Source organism: Rhinatrema bivittatum, chromosome 9, assembly GCF_901001135.1.
Source record: "Rhinatrema bivittatum chromosome 9, aRhiBiv1.1, whole genome shotgun sequence".
Taxonomy (NCBI): Eukaryota; Metazoa; Chordata; class Amphibia; order Gymnophiona; family Rhinatrematidae; genus Rhinatrema; species Rhinatrema bivittatum.
Window position 1 is genome coordinate 127,235,382 of NC_042623.1, and position 17,703 is coordinate 127,253,084.

Below are 17,703 nucleotides of genomic sequence, written 5' to 3' on the forward strand. Positions count from 1 at the left end.
TATTCTCAGATCCCCCAATTAAAAGAAAACCATTAATGTCTCGCGCTTCCAGCAATTGTATAGCCCCGGGTGAACCTGCATGATTAACTTGTTGCTGCATATTTGATAACCTGCAGCACAATCAACATTTCTGAAACTTTCACATCTTAATTCAGTTTTTTGAAGAAACCTGCAGAGTGCCTGCTTTCAATCTCTGCTCTTGCTCCAGCCCCTCCCCTTGAAAACAGCCTGAAAATAAACCTTCTCCTTCTGTTCTTCCCCCACCCCTTCCCTCTTCTGCCCTATCATGAAGTGAAAAAAAGGGTAGGGTGTGAAATTATAATGGACAGAGAAAGCATTCAGAATGCTCCATCTCTCAAATCCTCACCAAACCAAAGATTATTTTGATATAATTCCTGGATAATGTCCCTTTGGAAAAATTTCAACTTTATACACAGGTTCATGCACCTGCATATGCGACCAATCATACCCAATTTATAAAACCAGAATGTGTTTTTTGGAAGTCATCTGCAACTGGCAGAAAGGGCATTCACTTCAATTAACAGAAGCCTTGATGAGTGATACTACTGCTAACAAGTTTCAAATTTGTGCTAATTCAACCCCTTTTTGTATCTGTTACCATATATCCAATATAAGCACACATGCCTGGTTTGTGTAATTAACAGCATGACAAACTGCTGTTGCTGAGGGCATTTTAGAATACAGAAGCTCATATACTTGGAAAGATGACAGACTTTCCCAAGAAAATATAAAAACGATGGTTTCACTATTTCAAATCAAAACTAAAGTGACGTTTTACAGTTAAGTTTGTTATGTGTGCTTTAACTAGATACATTTTGTATTATTTGGCACATTTTTTATTCGTACATTTTTTTAATTATTTAAAAAGTGTAAGCATTTTTCAAAAGAAAATAGACTTTTGCACATTGTTAGAGGTGAGAATATTTATGCAAAATTGTGCAAATTTGCCATATATTAGCCATAGATTTTTTAAAAATCCAAAGAATTTTTTTTTAGCTTGTCACAATCTTGAAAAATCTGTCTCAGGAAACCAGGGGTTCTGCATATAGTCTGCCATATTATGTTGTTAGTGAGTCCATTTTATTAGTTCAACCAATCTAATGCTTCTCAACTGAAAACTTACTTGATTTGAAAATTAAATCCTATATCACTACTTGTGATCCATACACAAAATGGTTCACAATACAAAGCTGGTCCCTAATGACAGTGTAGTAAATGTGGTCTATTTGCACAGGGACCCTTTTTTTGGCACACATTAAAAACCTGTGCTAAAATTTAACTCAGAAAAGTTGAATATAAATAAAAATAAAGAAATAATACATGTATTGTACTATGTGCAGTTTATAGGTTGGCATCAAGAATAGATGCCCGACTGGAAAATCTTACTGTATTTATTTATTTATTTAACATTTTTTATATACCGAAATTCTAGCAACAATGTTGCTAATCATTTCGGTTTACATATAACATTGGAGTGACTTAACATGTGAGTCTTACATGGAACAAGAAAATGAACTTGGAGAAAATTGAATAAATACTAATAACCAATAACATTAAAACAGCAACAGTAGTAATAGACATGTTATATACAGGCGATTAAAATGAATCAGTTATGAATAAGATATCTGCAAAATAGACAAGAGGAATAGGAAATTAATTATAATTAATTAGGGATAGGAAATGTATTGTCTAGTAATTTAGCATCTCTACTAAGAGAACTGGAATGGGCCTTGGTATACTTTGCTCTTCATAGCTGATTCCACCACTACCAACTCATGTGAGAGCTGCACTTTTTGCTTACCAGGAAAAAGTTACACCCTCTACTTTAGGTCCAATTTCCTTGCTACAGAAAGTAGATGTTTGCCACATTCTTGCTTGATGTTTTTTTAATAGTGTGCATTAGGACAAGCACAATATATATATATTTTTTTTTTTAAAAGAACTTGGATATATTTTAGCCAGCACAACTAATTAATCCTTTCGAGGTTCAGTTTCTTCTTGTAAAGTAAATAGAACGGCATTGGCCATCTTTTGGAGAAAAGCCAGATAGGACATGTCCTATGGAAATATACTTCTGAGAGGCTGTGGTGAGGAGGATGATGGGAGGACAATAAATGCCTCATCTGAATGGTCTGACAAGGAATCAAACAATCATGATTTGCCCTGAAGAGTCAGACAGTACTATAGGTGATTCTTCGGATGTTGTCTTATCTTTAAACCAATGTGAACTCTTCAACTTAATAAATAGATCAGGGTGTTTGTTCCCTTGTTTGGCAGAATAGTAGATGGGTTTCAGAGTTTTGGGCCATGGACTCCCGAATAAGACTCCAACTTAGATAGAGGCTGTGGAATACCAAGTTAGTGAAATTGTTTTTGACAAAGCCAAGCCACATTTTGCTCACAAAATGGTAGTGTTTTACAGTAGAAGAAATCCCCACAGTTATCGGATTCTGGAATTAAGACCACATACTTTTTTTTAGAATCTGAAGAAACTTTTTGTTTGGTGGCAAAGATATCAGAATCTTGGAGCAAAGAAGTTGATGGCACTGGTGAAACTTCACACTAAGGAGTAGAGGCATTCTGATTTTATCTATCAAGAATTCAAACATATGGACTAGGTCTATTTGGGCACCAAAGCATACTGTTTATCTTGCTCTTTGTTAGAGGGAGATTGATGTCTGTGTCAAGACTTGCCTGAATTATGGCAATTAGCATGAGATGACTCAGGGCTTTCTGCTTTAGTCAATGGTCTCAACTGAAAATGTTTCCTTTTCGTCAACCAAGAGGATTGCAGTCAATACAAATATTCTTTAAGCATGAAACTTCTGAATCTTAAAGCCCTGGATGACATACAAGTGCAGGCAGTGCAGCAAGACACAGTATGTGACTGTCTCAAACACTGAAGGCAAGCAGTTATGGAGATCCACTAGACATTTTGTAGAAACATCTGAGACCATCTTTTGAAACCCATTTTTTGTCCACCATTGGAAAAAAGATCTGAAGCTAAGTCAAACGCAACTTTTAGAATTTTGAGAGAACAAAAATTTCTTTCCCTTTCCTTCATGGAGGAGTCATGAAAAAATGAAACAAAAGAGGAAAAAACTAAAAGAAGAAGAAAACAAAAAATTGGAGAACTTCTGATAAGCAGCTAGGAGAAAGGTAAAACACAAGCAGAAGAAAAAATGAGGAGACTCATGCATGCTCAGAAAACCTTCCTAGTTTTTCTGAGCTCAGAGAGATTTTCAGTCTCAGTGATAAATGACATATTTTACTTGTGTGGCCGCTCACAATTCTGCTTCTCCAAAGACAATTCACTAATCACTATGGATAACCCATGCTGATACCAAAGCAAAATGTGAACTCAAAACTTTGTTCTGGAGAAGATGTGGAACAAAACGCTTACCTCAATTCCAAGAGCTTGCCGCTGGCCTGGGATTCTCACAGTCTGTAAAATCTTAAAACAAACACATACGTAAGAAATGTTATTACCTATTAATGTTCTATTAACTCTAAACAGTCAGGAAAGATTGCTATTTTCTATTCAGTAAGCATAAAGACCAAAGTCACCCAAAAGAGGCCACCAGAGCAAAGCATCTCAGCTATTCCATTTCCTATTTCTAGCACAGTTTTCCTTCTCTTCATCTGAGCACTCTCTCAGCTAAACACAACAGATTGGATATATACACATTTTCTCTTTGGTGGTCTTCTTAGAGCAGATTTAACAAAGAAAATAAGAAATATTAGTGTTTGATTAAGAGTTTACATTTTCAGCCAGCCATCTATTACCTGCATATATCTATCTCATCACAAAAAAAAGAAATAAGTAAAGGTGGGATGGTTCTGACTGCTATTTGGAGTTAACAAGAAGAAAATAAATAAGAACATATCTATTATAATATTCCAAGGGAAACGAGCAGAGTAGTTCAGAGTCCATACAATTGTTTGAATAAAGCAAATTATTTATTTATTGCAGCAACTCCACAGTTTTCAAAGCGACATAATTTTTTAAGTCTCAGTAAATCCCCCGACATGGTATCCATGTTTCGCCTTTTGGCTGCATCTGGAGGGACGGCAACAAATCTTAATAAATCTAAAAAGCAAAACCAAATGAAACCATAAGTGTGAAAACTAAAAAAAAATCTATGGGGGATACCTTCAACATAAGTCAGAATATATCAAAATAGTTAACATACCTGAGATGTTACAGCATACAACATGGCTGGGAGTGCATAGTACAGACATAACACAAATCTCTTTAAAGTTAGAAAATGGCACGAAACGGTTCACCAACCAATCAGAAACAAGTAGGACCTGAAAGAAGACTACCTATACATATTTATGTGAAAAAACACCACTCAATTTCATTACTTAGGCCATGAGGCAAAAGACAATTAAAAGTGTATATCCATTTTTGTTCCCTGCGGATGAGCATTTCTGAAAAATCTCCACCCCGCCATGGAGGGGATAACACATCGATAACAAAGAATTTTAAATCAGAGATCTGATGAGTTTGCGCTACCCAATGGGCAACTAGAGGGCATTTTCACATTGATTGGTTAAACAGGAACGATGTTCAATGATTTTGGTTTTCACCATCCGTGTAGTTTTACCTACATATAACATCTGACATGGTCATGTTATGACGTAAACTACACCTGATGTGGTACAATTTGAACTGAAGTGCAGAGAAAATGTTCTGTTGAGAGTAAGATGTTGAAATGAAGTTATAGATAATGATAGGGAACAAACAGAACAGGATCCACAAGGATTGTGTCCTCTATAGGTTGACGCTAGTAAAGTCTCAGAAGCTAACTTTAAAGAGATTTGTGTTATGTCTGTACTGTGCACTCCCAGCCATGTTGTATGCTGTAACATCTCAGGTATGTTAACTATTTTGAAGTATTCTGACGTATGTTGTAGGTATCCCCTATCGATTTTTTGAGTTTCCACACTTATGGTTTCATTTGGTTTTGCTTTTTAGATTTATTAAGATTTGTTGCTGTCCCTCCAGATCCAGCCAAAAGGCGAAACACGGATACCATGTCGGGGGATTTACTGAGACTTAAAAATTATGTCGCTCTGAAAACTGTGGAGTTGCCGCAATAAATAATTAATTTGCTTTATTCAAACAATTGTGTGAACTCTGAACTACTGCTCGTTTCCCTTGGTCTACTTATATTACGTGCAGAATTACTCTTTTTTTCTATTATAATATTCCAACAGATGGTACTGATGGGATGAACCTTAGTATTACCTCACTGGTTCTGTTCATCAGTGTTTGAAAAAGCAGCCTATTAAAAGCTACATCCGCCAAAGTCTACTTATACACTCCATAATATCCCATAGAGGGAACTCTAAACAGATGCCTCTTTAAATAAATATGCATTTCTTTTTTTTGGCAAATGACATAGGCAAACTCTTGTAATATGCGCTTTGTAAACCCTCTAAATCTGCACTTTCTAGACCTCTAAGATCAGAAGCCCTACCCATAGTATTTGCAGTAAAATCCGCTATTAAATATCTGCTTAACACTGGACAACTGGCTCTGATCCAAACTTAGAAGGCCCGATTAATACATAAGAGACCCTAAAATTTGGGATTTGGAATTACTTGCCTTTCCAAACCTGAGCTCAAGGTGAGTTACAATTCAGGTATATTAAGTATTACAATCGAAGTACCCTCTTTACTAACAGGTGGATACAGAATGGTGCACTCAGCTGAGCACACCGTTTAGCCCCCGTTTGACCACGCATTTTACACGCGCTATTACCACCCCTTGTACTGTAAGGGGTAATAGCACATGGAAAACGTGTGGCCAACCCCTCCGAAACTAATAGCGCTCATCACATGCAAATGCATGTTGATGAGCCTATTAGTTATCCCTGCAGGATACTGAAAGTAAAATGTGCGGCCAAGCTGCACATTTTACTCTCAGAAATTAATGCCTGCCCAAAGGCTTTTCTGTACACCCGCCGACTTAATATCATAGCGATATTAAGTCGGAGGTCCCAAAAATAAAAAGTAAAAATAAATAAAAGCTTAAAAAAAAAAACAAAACCCCTGTCTGCCGGTCCCCCCGGTTGGAAAACGGACGCTCAATTTTGTTGGAGTCCATTTTCAGAATCCGTGGCTGTCAGTGGATTCGACAACCGATGCCGGTAAAATTAAGCATCAGTTGTTGGATCCGCTGACAGCCGCAGACTCCTTATTAGCGCAGGCCCTAATTTAAATAGAGAATCGCACGCCCAGGAGAGGTGTCTGGGCGTGTGTTGGGAGAGTGGGCGCTCGCCTCGGAGCACCAGCTCTCCCGCAGGTTTTTCTGAATCGGCCTGTAAGCATTTTTTCCCCATATATACAAAATGGGAAAAAACCTTTCGTAAAAAGGTGCTTAAGTTAGTTCCTAAGGCAGTGAAGACTGACGTGACTTGCCCAAGCATTAGTGGGAGAAGTGAAATTTTGAACCCTGGTTTTCAACTGGCTGCTCTAGCCATTAAGCTACTATTCCTTTCCAGTTTGGCAATTCGACACGTTAATTAAAAATAGAACTGAAAAGAAAATATTGCAAAATACAACACATTAGTTAATACAAATAAAAAAGAAAATCTAAAAGCATATGCCATAGTTTAGTTTCAATTTATGGATCGCTTGATGCACAAGGCTATGAGCGATTTACATAAGTAAAAACGGAGAAATCTTCTTTCCTGCTAATTTCCTTTCCATTAGTCCTGCTACATTAGTCCAGCCCTGAAAAATGATATATTTCCCCCTACCAGCAAATGGAGGCAAGCAAAACTGTTTTCCTGTGTGACATCATAACCGTAGCAGGTGGTGCTAGCTGCAGGAATCCAGTATCCTTCTGACAAAGCATCAGGTCAGACCCCTAACATCTGAGAAGTTTCAAATATTAAGAGGAAAATAAAATTTGAGAAGAAATTTTTCTGCCCCTCCTACAACAAAAGGGAAATATTAACAACAATACCTCAACACTGCCTTACCCCAGTATCCTCCATCTCCATCTGCCGGGTGGGTCCTGGACTGGTGTTGCAGGATTAATGGAAAGGAAATTAGCAGGTAAACACATTTCTCCTTCCATCTCGTCCTGCTAAACTAATCCAGATCTAACAAGTGGGAAGTACCAAAGCTTCATAACCGGGTGGGAGGAAGCAAGGGCTATCAGCAAAACCCCCGCCCCATAAGCTGTTTCCTCTCATGCCAGCACGTCCAAATGATAGTGCTTCACAAAAGTATTTAAGGACAGCCATGTAGCCGCCCTGCAAATATCAGCTGGCACGAGCACATATACTTCTACCCAGGACACTGACTGCACCCTGGTGGAGTGTGTGCACACCAATTCCCCGCGCTTCTTGCCTAGGAGCAAATAAGCCGAAATCAATAGTTTCCTTTATCCAGTGAGCCAGGGTAGCCTTAGAGGCCACCTTCCCTTTTTCATGGACCCCCACACAAAGTTAACAATTTGTCAGACTTATAGAAAGCATTAGTGACCTCTAAATGGTGCAGGATAATCCTCTGCATGACCAGGCACCTGAGGGACAACACTCCATGCAAAAGCCAGGAGGGAAATCGCTTGATTGATATGAAATATAAAATTCACCTTAGGAAGTAAAAAAAAAAAAAAAAAAAAAGAGCACCAAACTAAAGGTGACTGCATCGGATGAAATCACCAAAGACTGGTCCTGGCAAGACCAGGCTTGCAGCTTAGAAACTTGCCACATGGATCAAATCACCGCCAGGAACAACGTTTTCAGTGATATATCCTTCAGTAAAGGATATTTGATCAGCGCAATAGGGGCCCCCCTTTAGGGCTTTCAGCACCAAGTCAAGATCCCACATGTCAAAAAAAAAAAAAAAAAAAGAGGCAGCTTCTTTATGTCCCTAAAGAAGCGAGACACATCCGAGTGAAACACTAAGGAAACGCCACCTAGCAGCATGAAATGGCTGCCATCTGTACCTTCAAGAAACTCAAGGCAAGCCTCTTGTCTAGCCTGCACTGAAGAAAGGCCAAGATACAGGGCACATCCATCTTCCAGGGGGACTCTGACCTAGACGTTCAGAACTTCTCAAACAACTGCCACACACGAATAAAGGTCAGGGAAATGGTCATTTGAGACTTCAACAGTGTTGAAATCACCGCCAAATACCATTTCTTGTGGTGCCATCTCTGGTCAAATCCAGGCCGCAAGACAGAAAGGAGCTGGATCGTCCATGACTATGGGCCCCTGAGCCAGAAGACCCTGTGCCTTCAGAAGGCAAAAAGATCTTTCTACTTGCAACTGAATTAAGTCTGCATACCATGGCCCGCAAGCAAGTCTGGTGCAATCAGAACAACCTGGTTGCTCTCAAACTCTGTCAAAATAGCCTGCCTATGAGTGCCTATGGGGGAACACATGCAGGAACACACACTCTGGTCAAGGCTGTAATAGGGCATCGATGCCCATCAACTCATTTCCACCTCTGGCTGAAGAATAGGTCTACCTTTGCATTGTAATGGGTCGCCATCAGATTCACCTGTAGACAACCCCCCACCTGTGACAGATCCAGTGAAAGACATTTTATTTAAAAAAAAAAAAACCCAAAACTTCTAGACTCCCAATCACCATTTCTTGGCAGTTTACAATATATTCACATAATCAAATACATACATGTATTCAAGAACATAAAATCCATAAAACAAAAGTATAAATACATCAATCATAAAAAACTGTCACCTTCCCGATACTCATATGCTGTTATGCTATTAGTCTATCTGAAGTGAACAGTACCTTAATCAAATATTCCCTCATTATCTATTTACAATCTGTTCTTTAGAACTGAGAATCTCAACATAGTGCTCGATGCTGCCAATGCAAAAAAGCTCAGAAAACAGGTATAAACTGAGAAGTATTAATGAAATATAACTACAATACAATAACCAGAGATGGCTAAAATACTTCTTAAAGATCTGTAAATACAATAATCTTAAAAGATCTGAAATGTTAAAAAGCCAAGATTAAATCAGTAATTAAGAACATCAATTTCCAGTCGTAAAATCACACAGACAATAGACTGGTACAATAAATGGCACAATCTTTACATTAGAAGGGAGACACACAGGAGGCAGACACTGAGCCTATCATGGAGACAGCCTCTGAAGAAGAGGCAGAGACTCCTGATTCTTGCAGCCATTAAAGTTAAGTTGATGCCTTAGATGACTAAAAGAAAATAACTTTGTGCTGGCTTTTAAAGAAACCATGAAGTTGAAGTGCTTGGATAAATTCTGCAGAAATTCCAACATTTAGAAACAAAGGGAGTGTAATGTTTGGAGAAATGTTTGCGATATCTAATGACAAACACATGGGGAGTTAGCTCAAAGGAAGCATTGGGTACTTTTGAATATAAGTACGGTAACTATGTGAGAAACTTGCAGGGAGATAAGTGTAGTACTACTGAAAGATTTCCTTAATACAAGGTTTTGCCTGGTTTAAACTGCACTGTTAAAATATACACAGGGAGAAAAGATTGCAATACGGCTGAAGGATTCTCTTGATTGATATGGAAAATTTGTTTAACTTTGTTTAAAGTACACTGCTAAAATAAACTGAAAAGGAAACTGCAGCACTGTGACTGTGATACTGGTGTCCATGGTATGCAGAATTTTTGACAAACCTTTTCCGTTGCAAAAAAAATCAGCAGAACCAGGGGTCACGATTTAAAACTCCAGGGAGGAAGACTCAGAACCAATGTCAGGAAGTATTTCTTCATGGAGAGGGTGGTGGATGCCTGGAATGCCCTTCCGGAGGAAGTGGTGAAGACCAAAACTGTGAAGGATTTCAAAGGGGCATGGGATAAACACTGTGGATCCATAAAGTCTAGAGGATGTAAATGAAGAGAAGAGGCAAGGGGTGGCTTGCTTGCGGGAATGACAGCTACTACCTGGAGATTAATATCCTTATTCAATAAACATACACCAATTAATGCGACTCCAATACTGCTCCATGCTTCAACGGCAAGAGGAAATGTGGAAAAAAGGATTTGCATCCACAAAAAAAGCAGGGGAGTAGCTTGCTTGTTACGGCGGTTACTACCCCAAATCAAATAAGCCTGACACTTCACTTTCAATGCACATCCAGCATAGCTCTCTCCTTCAACGGCATGGAAAATGAAGAAAAGATGATTTATATTCAGCATCAACCAACAAGGAATGAATTACATAGTCTGGGTAAACAAATAAGCATGTGTGTAGCTTGCTTGTTACGGTGGCTACTACCCCAAATCAATTAAGCATGATACTTGACTTGGAATAAGTATCCAGCGCAGCTCACTGCTTCAGCAACAGAGGGAATTAAGTAAAGAGGATTTTTATTCAGACAACCAACAATGGCTGAATTGCACATGCAGGGTAAACAAACGGGAGTAGCTTGCTTATTACAGCGGTTACTACCCCAAACCAATTAGCTAGATACTTCACTTAGATGCAGCTCCAGCACTGCTGTCTACATCAATGGTGGGGGTGGAAGGGAATTGGAACCAAAATGTTACTAATAAGGGCCCTGACCTCAGCGGTCAGAGTAACAGATTATGAAAACAAATAGGTGTGAAAGCTTGCTGGGCAGACTGGATGGGCCGTTTGGTCTTCTTCTGCCGTCACTTCTATGTTTATGTTTCTAAGTACTTTGTATGCTTGTTAACCAGGTTAAGCACAACTTTAGAAATTGTAGTAGGACTATTGTGAAAGCCAGGCATTTAAGCTGCCCATGCTGGAGAAAGCAAGTGTTGCTTACCTGTAACAGGTGTTCTCACAGGACAGCAGAATGTTAGTCCTCACATGTGGGTGACGTCAGTGGACGGAGCCCTGCTACGGAAAATGTTTCTGTCAAAGTTTCTATAAAGCTTTGACCGACGCTGGCACACTGAGCATGCTCAGCCTGCAATTATCCCTGTGACCACAGGTGTCTCCCCTCAGTCTCGTCTTATAGCAAAAAGCGCAAGCGAAACTAAAATAATAAAACGTATGTATATCCAACTCCGCGGGTGGGCTTCATGAGGACTAACATCCTGCTGTCCTGTGAGAACACCTGTTACAGGTAAGCAACACTTGCTTTCTCACAGGACAAGCAGGATGATAGTCCTCACATATGGGTCAGGACCGAGCTGAGGATACGCGAGAGTGTACCTAATGCACCCAAGATGTGCAAAAGGCACAATGTCGGGGGTGGAATTTGGTAAGGAGATCATCCTGAAACCCTGAACGGGTTGGTGGAAGGATGTTGGGTAGTTCAACTGAACAGAAGAGGAGTAGACGGACTGGCCACACATGGAAGCATGCCGGCCAGTCTTACCTAAGCTTGATATTAAATTGACATTTCTTGACATTGGATTAGGCCTTTAACAGGTTAATGGCATATTTTCTCTCCTGCTTCGTTGTTGAAATAGAATATGCATTGGTTTTTATAGTTAAAGGAGTTATACTATGTACTCCTGAAACCCGTTATTTATGTAAAGCCTGTTGCTGTTATTTGTTTACTTCCTGTATTACCTGTTGTATGTAAAGCCTGTTGCTAATTTATTGTTTACTGTAAACCGAGGTGATGTATATCTACACGTACCACGGTATATAAGAATCTCTAAATAAATAAATAAAATAAGCGATAATGGGCTGCGAAGGGATGGAAAGAACTCCAGGTCGCAGCTTTACAAATATGTACAAGCGGCACTGGCCGAAGGTGAGTTACTGAGGCTGGTACGGCCCTAACAGAGTGTGGTTACATACGGTGTTGTAGTGAAATGCCTGCTTGTTAGTAGGAAAAGAAGATACAGACCATCAATTAGGAGGAATAGGTCTGTTTGCCCACTGGAACTCGCAGCTTGGCTTTTGCCACAGGAGGAAAGAGTTAGGTGTAATTCCTATGGAGTGTAGTGCGGTCCGGATAGAATGCAAGTGCACTTTTACAGTCCAAGGAGTAGAAAACCCTCTCGCTCTGGTGAGAGGTGTTGGGAAAAAGTGGGAAGAGTATATTCTGAGTAAAGTGAGATGCTGCCTCTACCTTAAGAATGATATGTAGTTGAGTATGTAAAACCACTCGGTCACGGAGGAACGGAGGGTCGGGTGAGTATGTAACAAGGTGTGGAACTCACTGACCCTGTTGGCAGAAGTGATGGCCTCGAGGGAAAGAATTTCCCACTGCAGACTGTTACGTGAGAGGAATGGCAAGGCTCGAAAGGGGAACGCATGAGTCTTGTAAGCACTAATATATATGCCCCATTCCGTAACCAGTAAAAATAGAGGCGGCTTAATCAGTGGATAACCCATGGTAAGCTGACTCGGAAGGGGTTGAACCGTTAATCGAGTATACCCACTCCCAAGTGGTATGCCAATTGGAATCGAGGCATACCCATGTAGAGGATGTCTGGGGAGCAGAATCCGAGAGAATAAGAGAAGAGAGTGGTGTAAAAATAAAGGGGTTAAAACCCTTTTTTTTTTTTTTTTTTTTTACGACACGTGGTAAATCATGCTCAGCCTGACAGTGTATCTAGATTTTCAGAAGGCATTTGACAAAGTCCCTTATGAGAGATTCCTCAGGAAATAAAGTCACAGAAGAGGAAGTGTGTCCCATTGTGGGTTAACAACTCATTAAATATAAGGAAACAAGAGGTGGAATTAATTGGAGAAAGTTCTTTATCACTCAATGGAGCAATTGGTTCAGGAGCCAACAAGAGGGAACTATTTTAGATTTAATTCTAGTGGAACGCAGGATTTGGTGAGAGAGGTAACGGTGGTGGGGCCACTTTGCAACAATGATCATAACAATATCAAATTTAAACTAATAACTGGAAGGGGGACAATAAGTAAATCTGCAGCTCTAACACTAAACTTTGATAAAATGAGGAAAATAGTTAGAAAAAAAACTGAAAGGTGCAGCTGCAAAGGTTAAAAGTGTTCAACAGGCATGGACATTGTTTAAAAATACAATCCTAGAGGCGCAGTCCATATGTATTCCACACATTAAGAAAGGTGGAAGGAAGGCAAAACGATTATTGTCATGGTTAAAAGGTGAGGTGAAAGAGGCTATTTTAGCCAAAAGAAATCCTTCAAAAATTGGAAGAAGGATCCATCTGAAGAAAATAGGATAAAACATAAGCATTGTCAAGTTAAGTGTAAAACATTGATAAGACAGGCGAAGAGAGAATTTGAATTGAAGTTGGCCATAGAGGCAAAAAAACTCATAATGGTGAGATTACTTACCTGATAATCTCGTTTTCCTTAGTGTAGACAGATGGACTCAGAACAAGTGGGTATAGTGTGCTCGTGCTAGCAGTTGGAGACGGATCTGACGTCAGCACGGGTACATATACCCCCACAGGAAGTGAAGCACTTCAGTAATCTTCCTTGCAAAAGCTGTTATGGATATATGTGTACTGACGATCAATGAAATAGTGAAACAGGATTCCCCTGACCGATTGATATTAGCTGGAGACCGCCAGCATTCCCAACCAGAAGGCGTCGACACCTGGCAAAGGGGACGCTCTTATGTAAGCAAAGGACATGGCTTACCTAGAATCGGTGAAACCCATGTATACTGGCAGCTGGGCGGGATGTTGAGTCCATCTGTCTACACTAAGGAAAACGAAATTATCAGGTAAGTAATCTCACCATTTCCTGTAATGTAGCCAGATGGACTCAGAACAAGTGGGATGTACAAAAGCTTTACTCCCGGACATAAGAACATAAGAACATAAGAAAATGCCATACTGGGTCAGACCAAGGGTCCATCAAGCCCAGCATCCTGTTTCCAACAGTGGCCAATCCAGGCCATAAGAACCTGGCAAGTACCCAAAAACTAAGTCTATTCCATGTAACCATTGCTAATGGCAGTGGCTATTCTCTAAGTGAACTTAATAGCAGGTAATGGACTTCTCCTCCAAGAACTTATCCAATCCTTTTTTAAACACAGCTATATTAACTGCACTAACCACATCCTCCGGCAACAAATTCCAGAGTCTAATTGTGCGTTGAGTAAAAAAGAACTTTCTCCGATTAGTTTTAAATGTGCCCCATGCTAACTTCATGGAGTGCCCCCTAGTCTTTCTATTATCCGAAAGAGTAAATAACCGATTCACATCTACCCGTTCTAGACCTCTCATGATTTTAAATCATGACTGGGCGGGAGGCTGCCTGAGGCTGCCTGAGGACCATGTAAGACCGCCCTCGCAAATGCTGTGTCCTCCCTGGCCTGGACATCCAGATGGTAGAACCTGGTGAAGGTTTGGAGGGAGGACCATGTCGCCGCTTTACATATTTCTGCAGGCGACAGCATCCTAGATTCAGCCCAAGATGCTGCTTGGGCCCTGGTCGAATGAGCCTTGACTTGTAGAGGTGGTGCCTTCCCGGCCTCTACGTAGGCCGCTCTGATAACTTCTTTAATCCAGCGGGCGATGGTGGGCCGAGAGGCCGCTTCTCCTTGTGTCTTCCCGCTGTGAAGGACGAACAGATGGTCCGTCTTTCGTACGGCTTCTCATTTCCAGATATCTGGGCAGTAATCTGCCGATGTTGAGATGGTGTAGTAAACGCCCTTCTTCTGATTTCTTCAAACCTGCTGTGGTTGGCAAGGATATGGTTTGGTTGAGGTGAAATTGTGAGACTACCTTCGGCAAGAAGGATGGAACCGTGCGAAGATGGATAGCCTCTGGAGTGATCCTAAGAAGGGATCACGGCAGGAAAGCGCTTGTAGCTCTGAAATACGGCGTGCCGAATGGAGGGACAGGCCCCGAAGGGGTCTGAAGGTGGATCCCACAAGGAAATCCAAAACTATGTTGAGGTTCCACAGAGGCACAGGCCACTTCAGTGGCGGACGAATATGCTTGACTCCTTTCAGGAAGCGAGAAACATCTGGGTGCGTGGCAATGGTCTTGCCGTCCCTCCGGGGACCGTAGCAAGACAGCGCAGCCACCTGAACCTTGATGGAGCTGAGGGAGAGACCCTTCTGAAGTCCATCCTGCAGGAAATCCAAAACAATAGGGATTGTGGTCGCATGTGGATTGGTGCCACGAGTATCACACCAGGCTTCAAAAACTCTCCAGATACTTACGTAGGTGAGGGATGTGGAAAACTTGCGAGCTCAGAGGAGTGTATCTATCACCGGCTCCGAGCAACCTCTTTTCTTCAGCCTAGCCCTCTCAATGGCCAGACCGTAAGAGAGAATTGAGCCGGATCCTCGTGGAGGATGGGACCTTGACATAGCAGGTCCCGGAGAGGAGGCAGGGGAAGAGGCTCCCCTGCCAGCAGTCTTCTCATGTCTGCGTACCAGGGTCTCCTTGGCCAGTCTGGTGCCACTAGAAGAACTAGGCCCCGGTACTTCTGAATCTCGTGGATAAGGGTGCCCAGCAGGGGCCACGGAGGAAAGGCATAAAGCAGGGCCCCTGGAGGCCATGGCTGAACCAGGGCGTCGATCCCGTGAGAGAACGGATCTCGCTTGCGGCTGAAGTATCTGGGTACTTGAGCATTGGACCTGTCCGCTAGTAGGTCCATGTCCGGAATCCCCCAGTGATCCACAATCATCTGGAAGGCTGTGGGCGACAGCTGCCATTCCCCCGGATTTAGGCGTTCCCTGCTGAGGAAGTCTGCCGCGGTGTTGTCCCTTCCGGCAATGTGGACGGCGGAGATGTCCCGAAGATTCGCCTCTGCCCAAGACTTCAGTGGGACTATCTCTAGGGACACCTGACGGCTTCTGGTTCCGCCCTGACGGTTGATGTATGCCACCGTGGTGGCGTTGTCGGATAGAAAGTAGAAAGTAGATTGGAAACACGCTCAGCGAGCGTGCAGACTCTCCAAACTGCTTTGGAGACGGAAATTACTGAAGTGCTTCACTTCCTGTAGGGGTATATGTACCCGTGCTGACGTCAGATCCGTCTCCAACTGCTAGCACGAGCACACTATACCCACTTGTTCTGAGTCCATCTGGCTACACGACAGGAAATAAAAACTTTTTTATATCCGAAGCAGGAAACCTGTGAGGGAGTCAGTTGGACCATTAGATGACCGAATGGTTAAAGGGGCTCTTTGGGAAGATAAGGAAATTGCAGAAAGACTAAATGAATTCTTTGCTTCCCTGTTTACTAATGAGGATGTTGGGGAGATACCAGTTCTGGAGATGGTTTTCAGGGGTGATGAGTCAGGCGAACTGAACGAAATCACTGTGAACCTGGAAGATGTAGTAGGCCAGATTGACAAACCAAAGAGTAGCTTGATGGACCCTTGGTCTGAACCAGCATGGCAATTTCTTAATTTCTTAATGTACAATCAAGCTGTGGAATTTGATGCCAGAGGATATAGTCCAGCTATAAAAGGGACGTGGATAAGTTCCTAGAGGAAAGGCTCAAAAACAATCAGCCAGGTAAATTTGGAAAGAAAATTTATCTTTGGAAGCGAGTAACAAGAAATAGATTTACTCTTTGGAATCGCTGGGTACTTCCTAGTGATCCAAACTAACCACTGTCAGACAGGATGCAGGCCTCAAACCTTTGGCCTCACCCAACATGACATCTTATAGTTCATGTGACCAAGCAGCAAAATTCTAATGGCATGATAAGCACTGCAGAACATGCTTCCCAATGAGCTGGTGGTTCTGCATATCATTATGAAGTTTTGGACTTTGATTTACTCTACCTGTGTGTATTCCAGTGACTGCCAGAGGGAGGCTGCAATCTCTGGAGATTTTCCAAATGCTGTAAGGGTCCTCAGGAACTCTGCTTTGAGAATGGGAGGGATGCTGCACTGAAGAAGTCCTAGAATCATTACCACAGGCGTCCACTGTGGGTGTTCACAAAGAGCCAAGCGGGCATTCTCACTCTGCAGAATCAATGGAGAGAGGAAGAACATTTGAAAGTGTCTCAAAATTAACGTAATACATACAACTTTAAATCTGAGCAATCACTTTCACTCACTTAAAAGAAAATGTTTCAGCATGCCGAGTGAATCCTTTAAGATCTTTCACAAACTAACTCCTTTCTTATTTATGTTATTGTATGTTCCTGACATATGCTATTTACATAGTAACATAGTAATGACGGCAGAAAAAGACCAAAATGGCCCATCTAGTCTGCCCATCAAGCTTCCCAAGGTAGTAACTGCGCTCCGTGCAGGTTACCCCCAGGCTTTTTTATTTATTCCCATCCTCTAGCCTTTAGGGATCCACAGTGTTCATCCCATGCTCCTTTGAAATCCTTCACAGTTTCAAGTCTTCACCACTTCCTCTGAAGGACATTCCAAGCATTCACCACCCTCTCAGTTAAATATTTCCTGACATTGGTTCTAAGACTTCCTCCCTGGAGTTTCAACTCGTGACCCCTAGTTCTACTAAATTGTTTCCAATGGAAAAGGTTTGTTGACGACCATGGATCATTAAAACCTTTCAAGTATCTGAAGGTTTTTGTAAGGAAAACCGAAAGGGCTATTAATACTAAAATAATTGCACACTGGAACCGTATACAAACTCAAGAGACTGAGGCATATCTTGTGGAAAACCATTTAGAACATACCCATTTTTTAGAATATCTGTTTTTAGGCCTTGACAAGGTACTTTTGATTCAGCCCAGGTGTAATCATGACTGTGTTCTTCAGAATAAGTAAAGTGAAATTGGGGCCTCTAAATGAGATTTAATGCAGAAATGGACTGGTCCAAAAAAAAA

The 17,703-nt window shown here is 41.4% G+C and overlaps 1 protein-coding gene across 4 annotated transcripts in view; it reads right to left on the reverse strand.

Annotated features, from left to right (window-relative positions):
* Positions 1-17,703, reverse strand: part of NUP205 (nucleoporin 205) — a 558,669-nt gene that overhangs the window by 377,788 nt on the left and 163,178 nt on the right. For all 4 annotated transcript variants that reach the window (XR_003858760.1, XM_029616971.1, XM_029616970.1 and 1 more), the window contains 2 exons: positions 16,682-16,864; positions 3,425-3,475 (listed from right to left, as the gene is read on the reverse strand). Coding sequence is in view for 3 of the 4 variants with exons in the window: in XM_029616971.1 (XP_029472831.1) it covers positions 3,425-3,475; positions 16,682-16,864 (234 nt within the window). In the remaining variant the exon portion in view is untranslated. The remainder of the gene's footprint in view (positions 1-3,424; positions 3,476-16,681; positions 16,865-17,703) is intronic.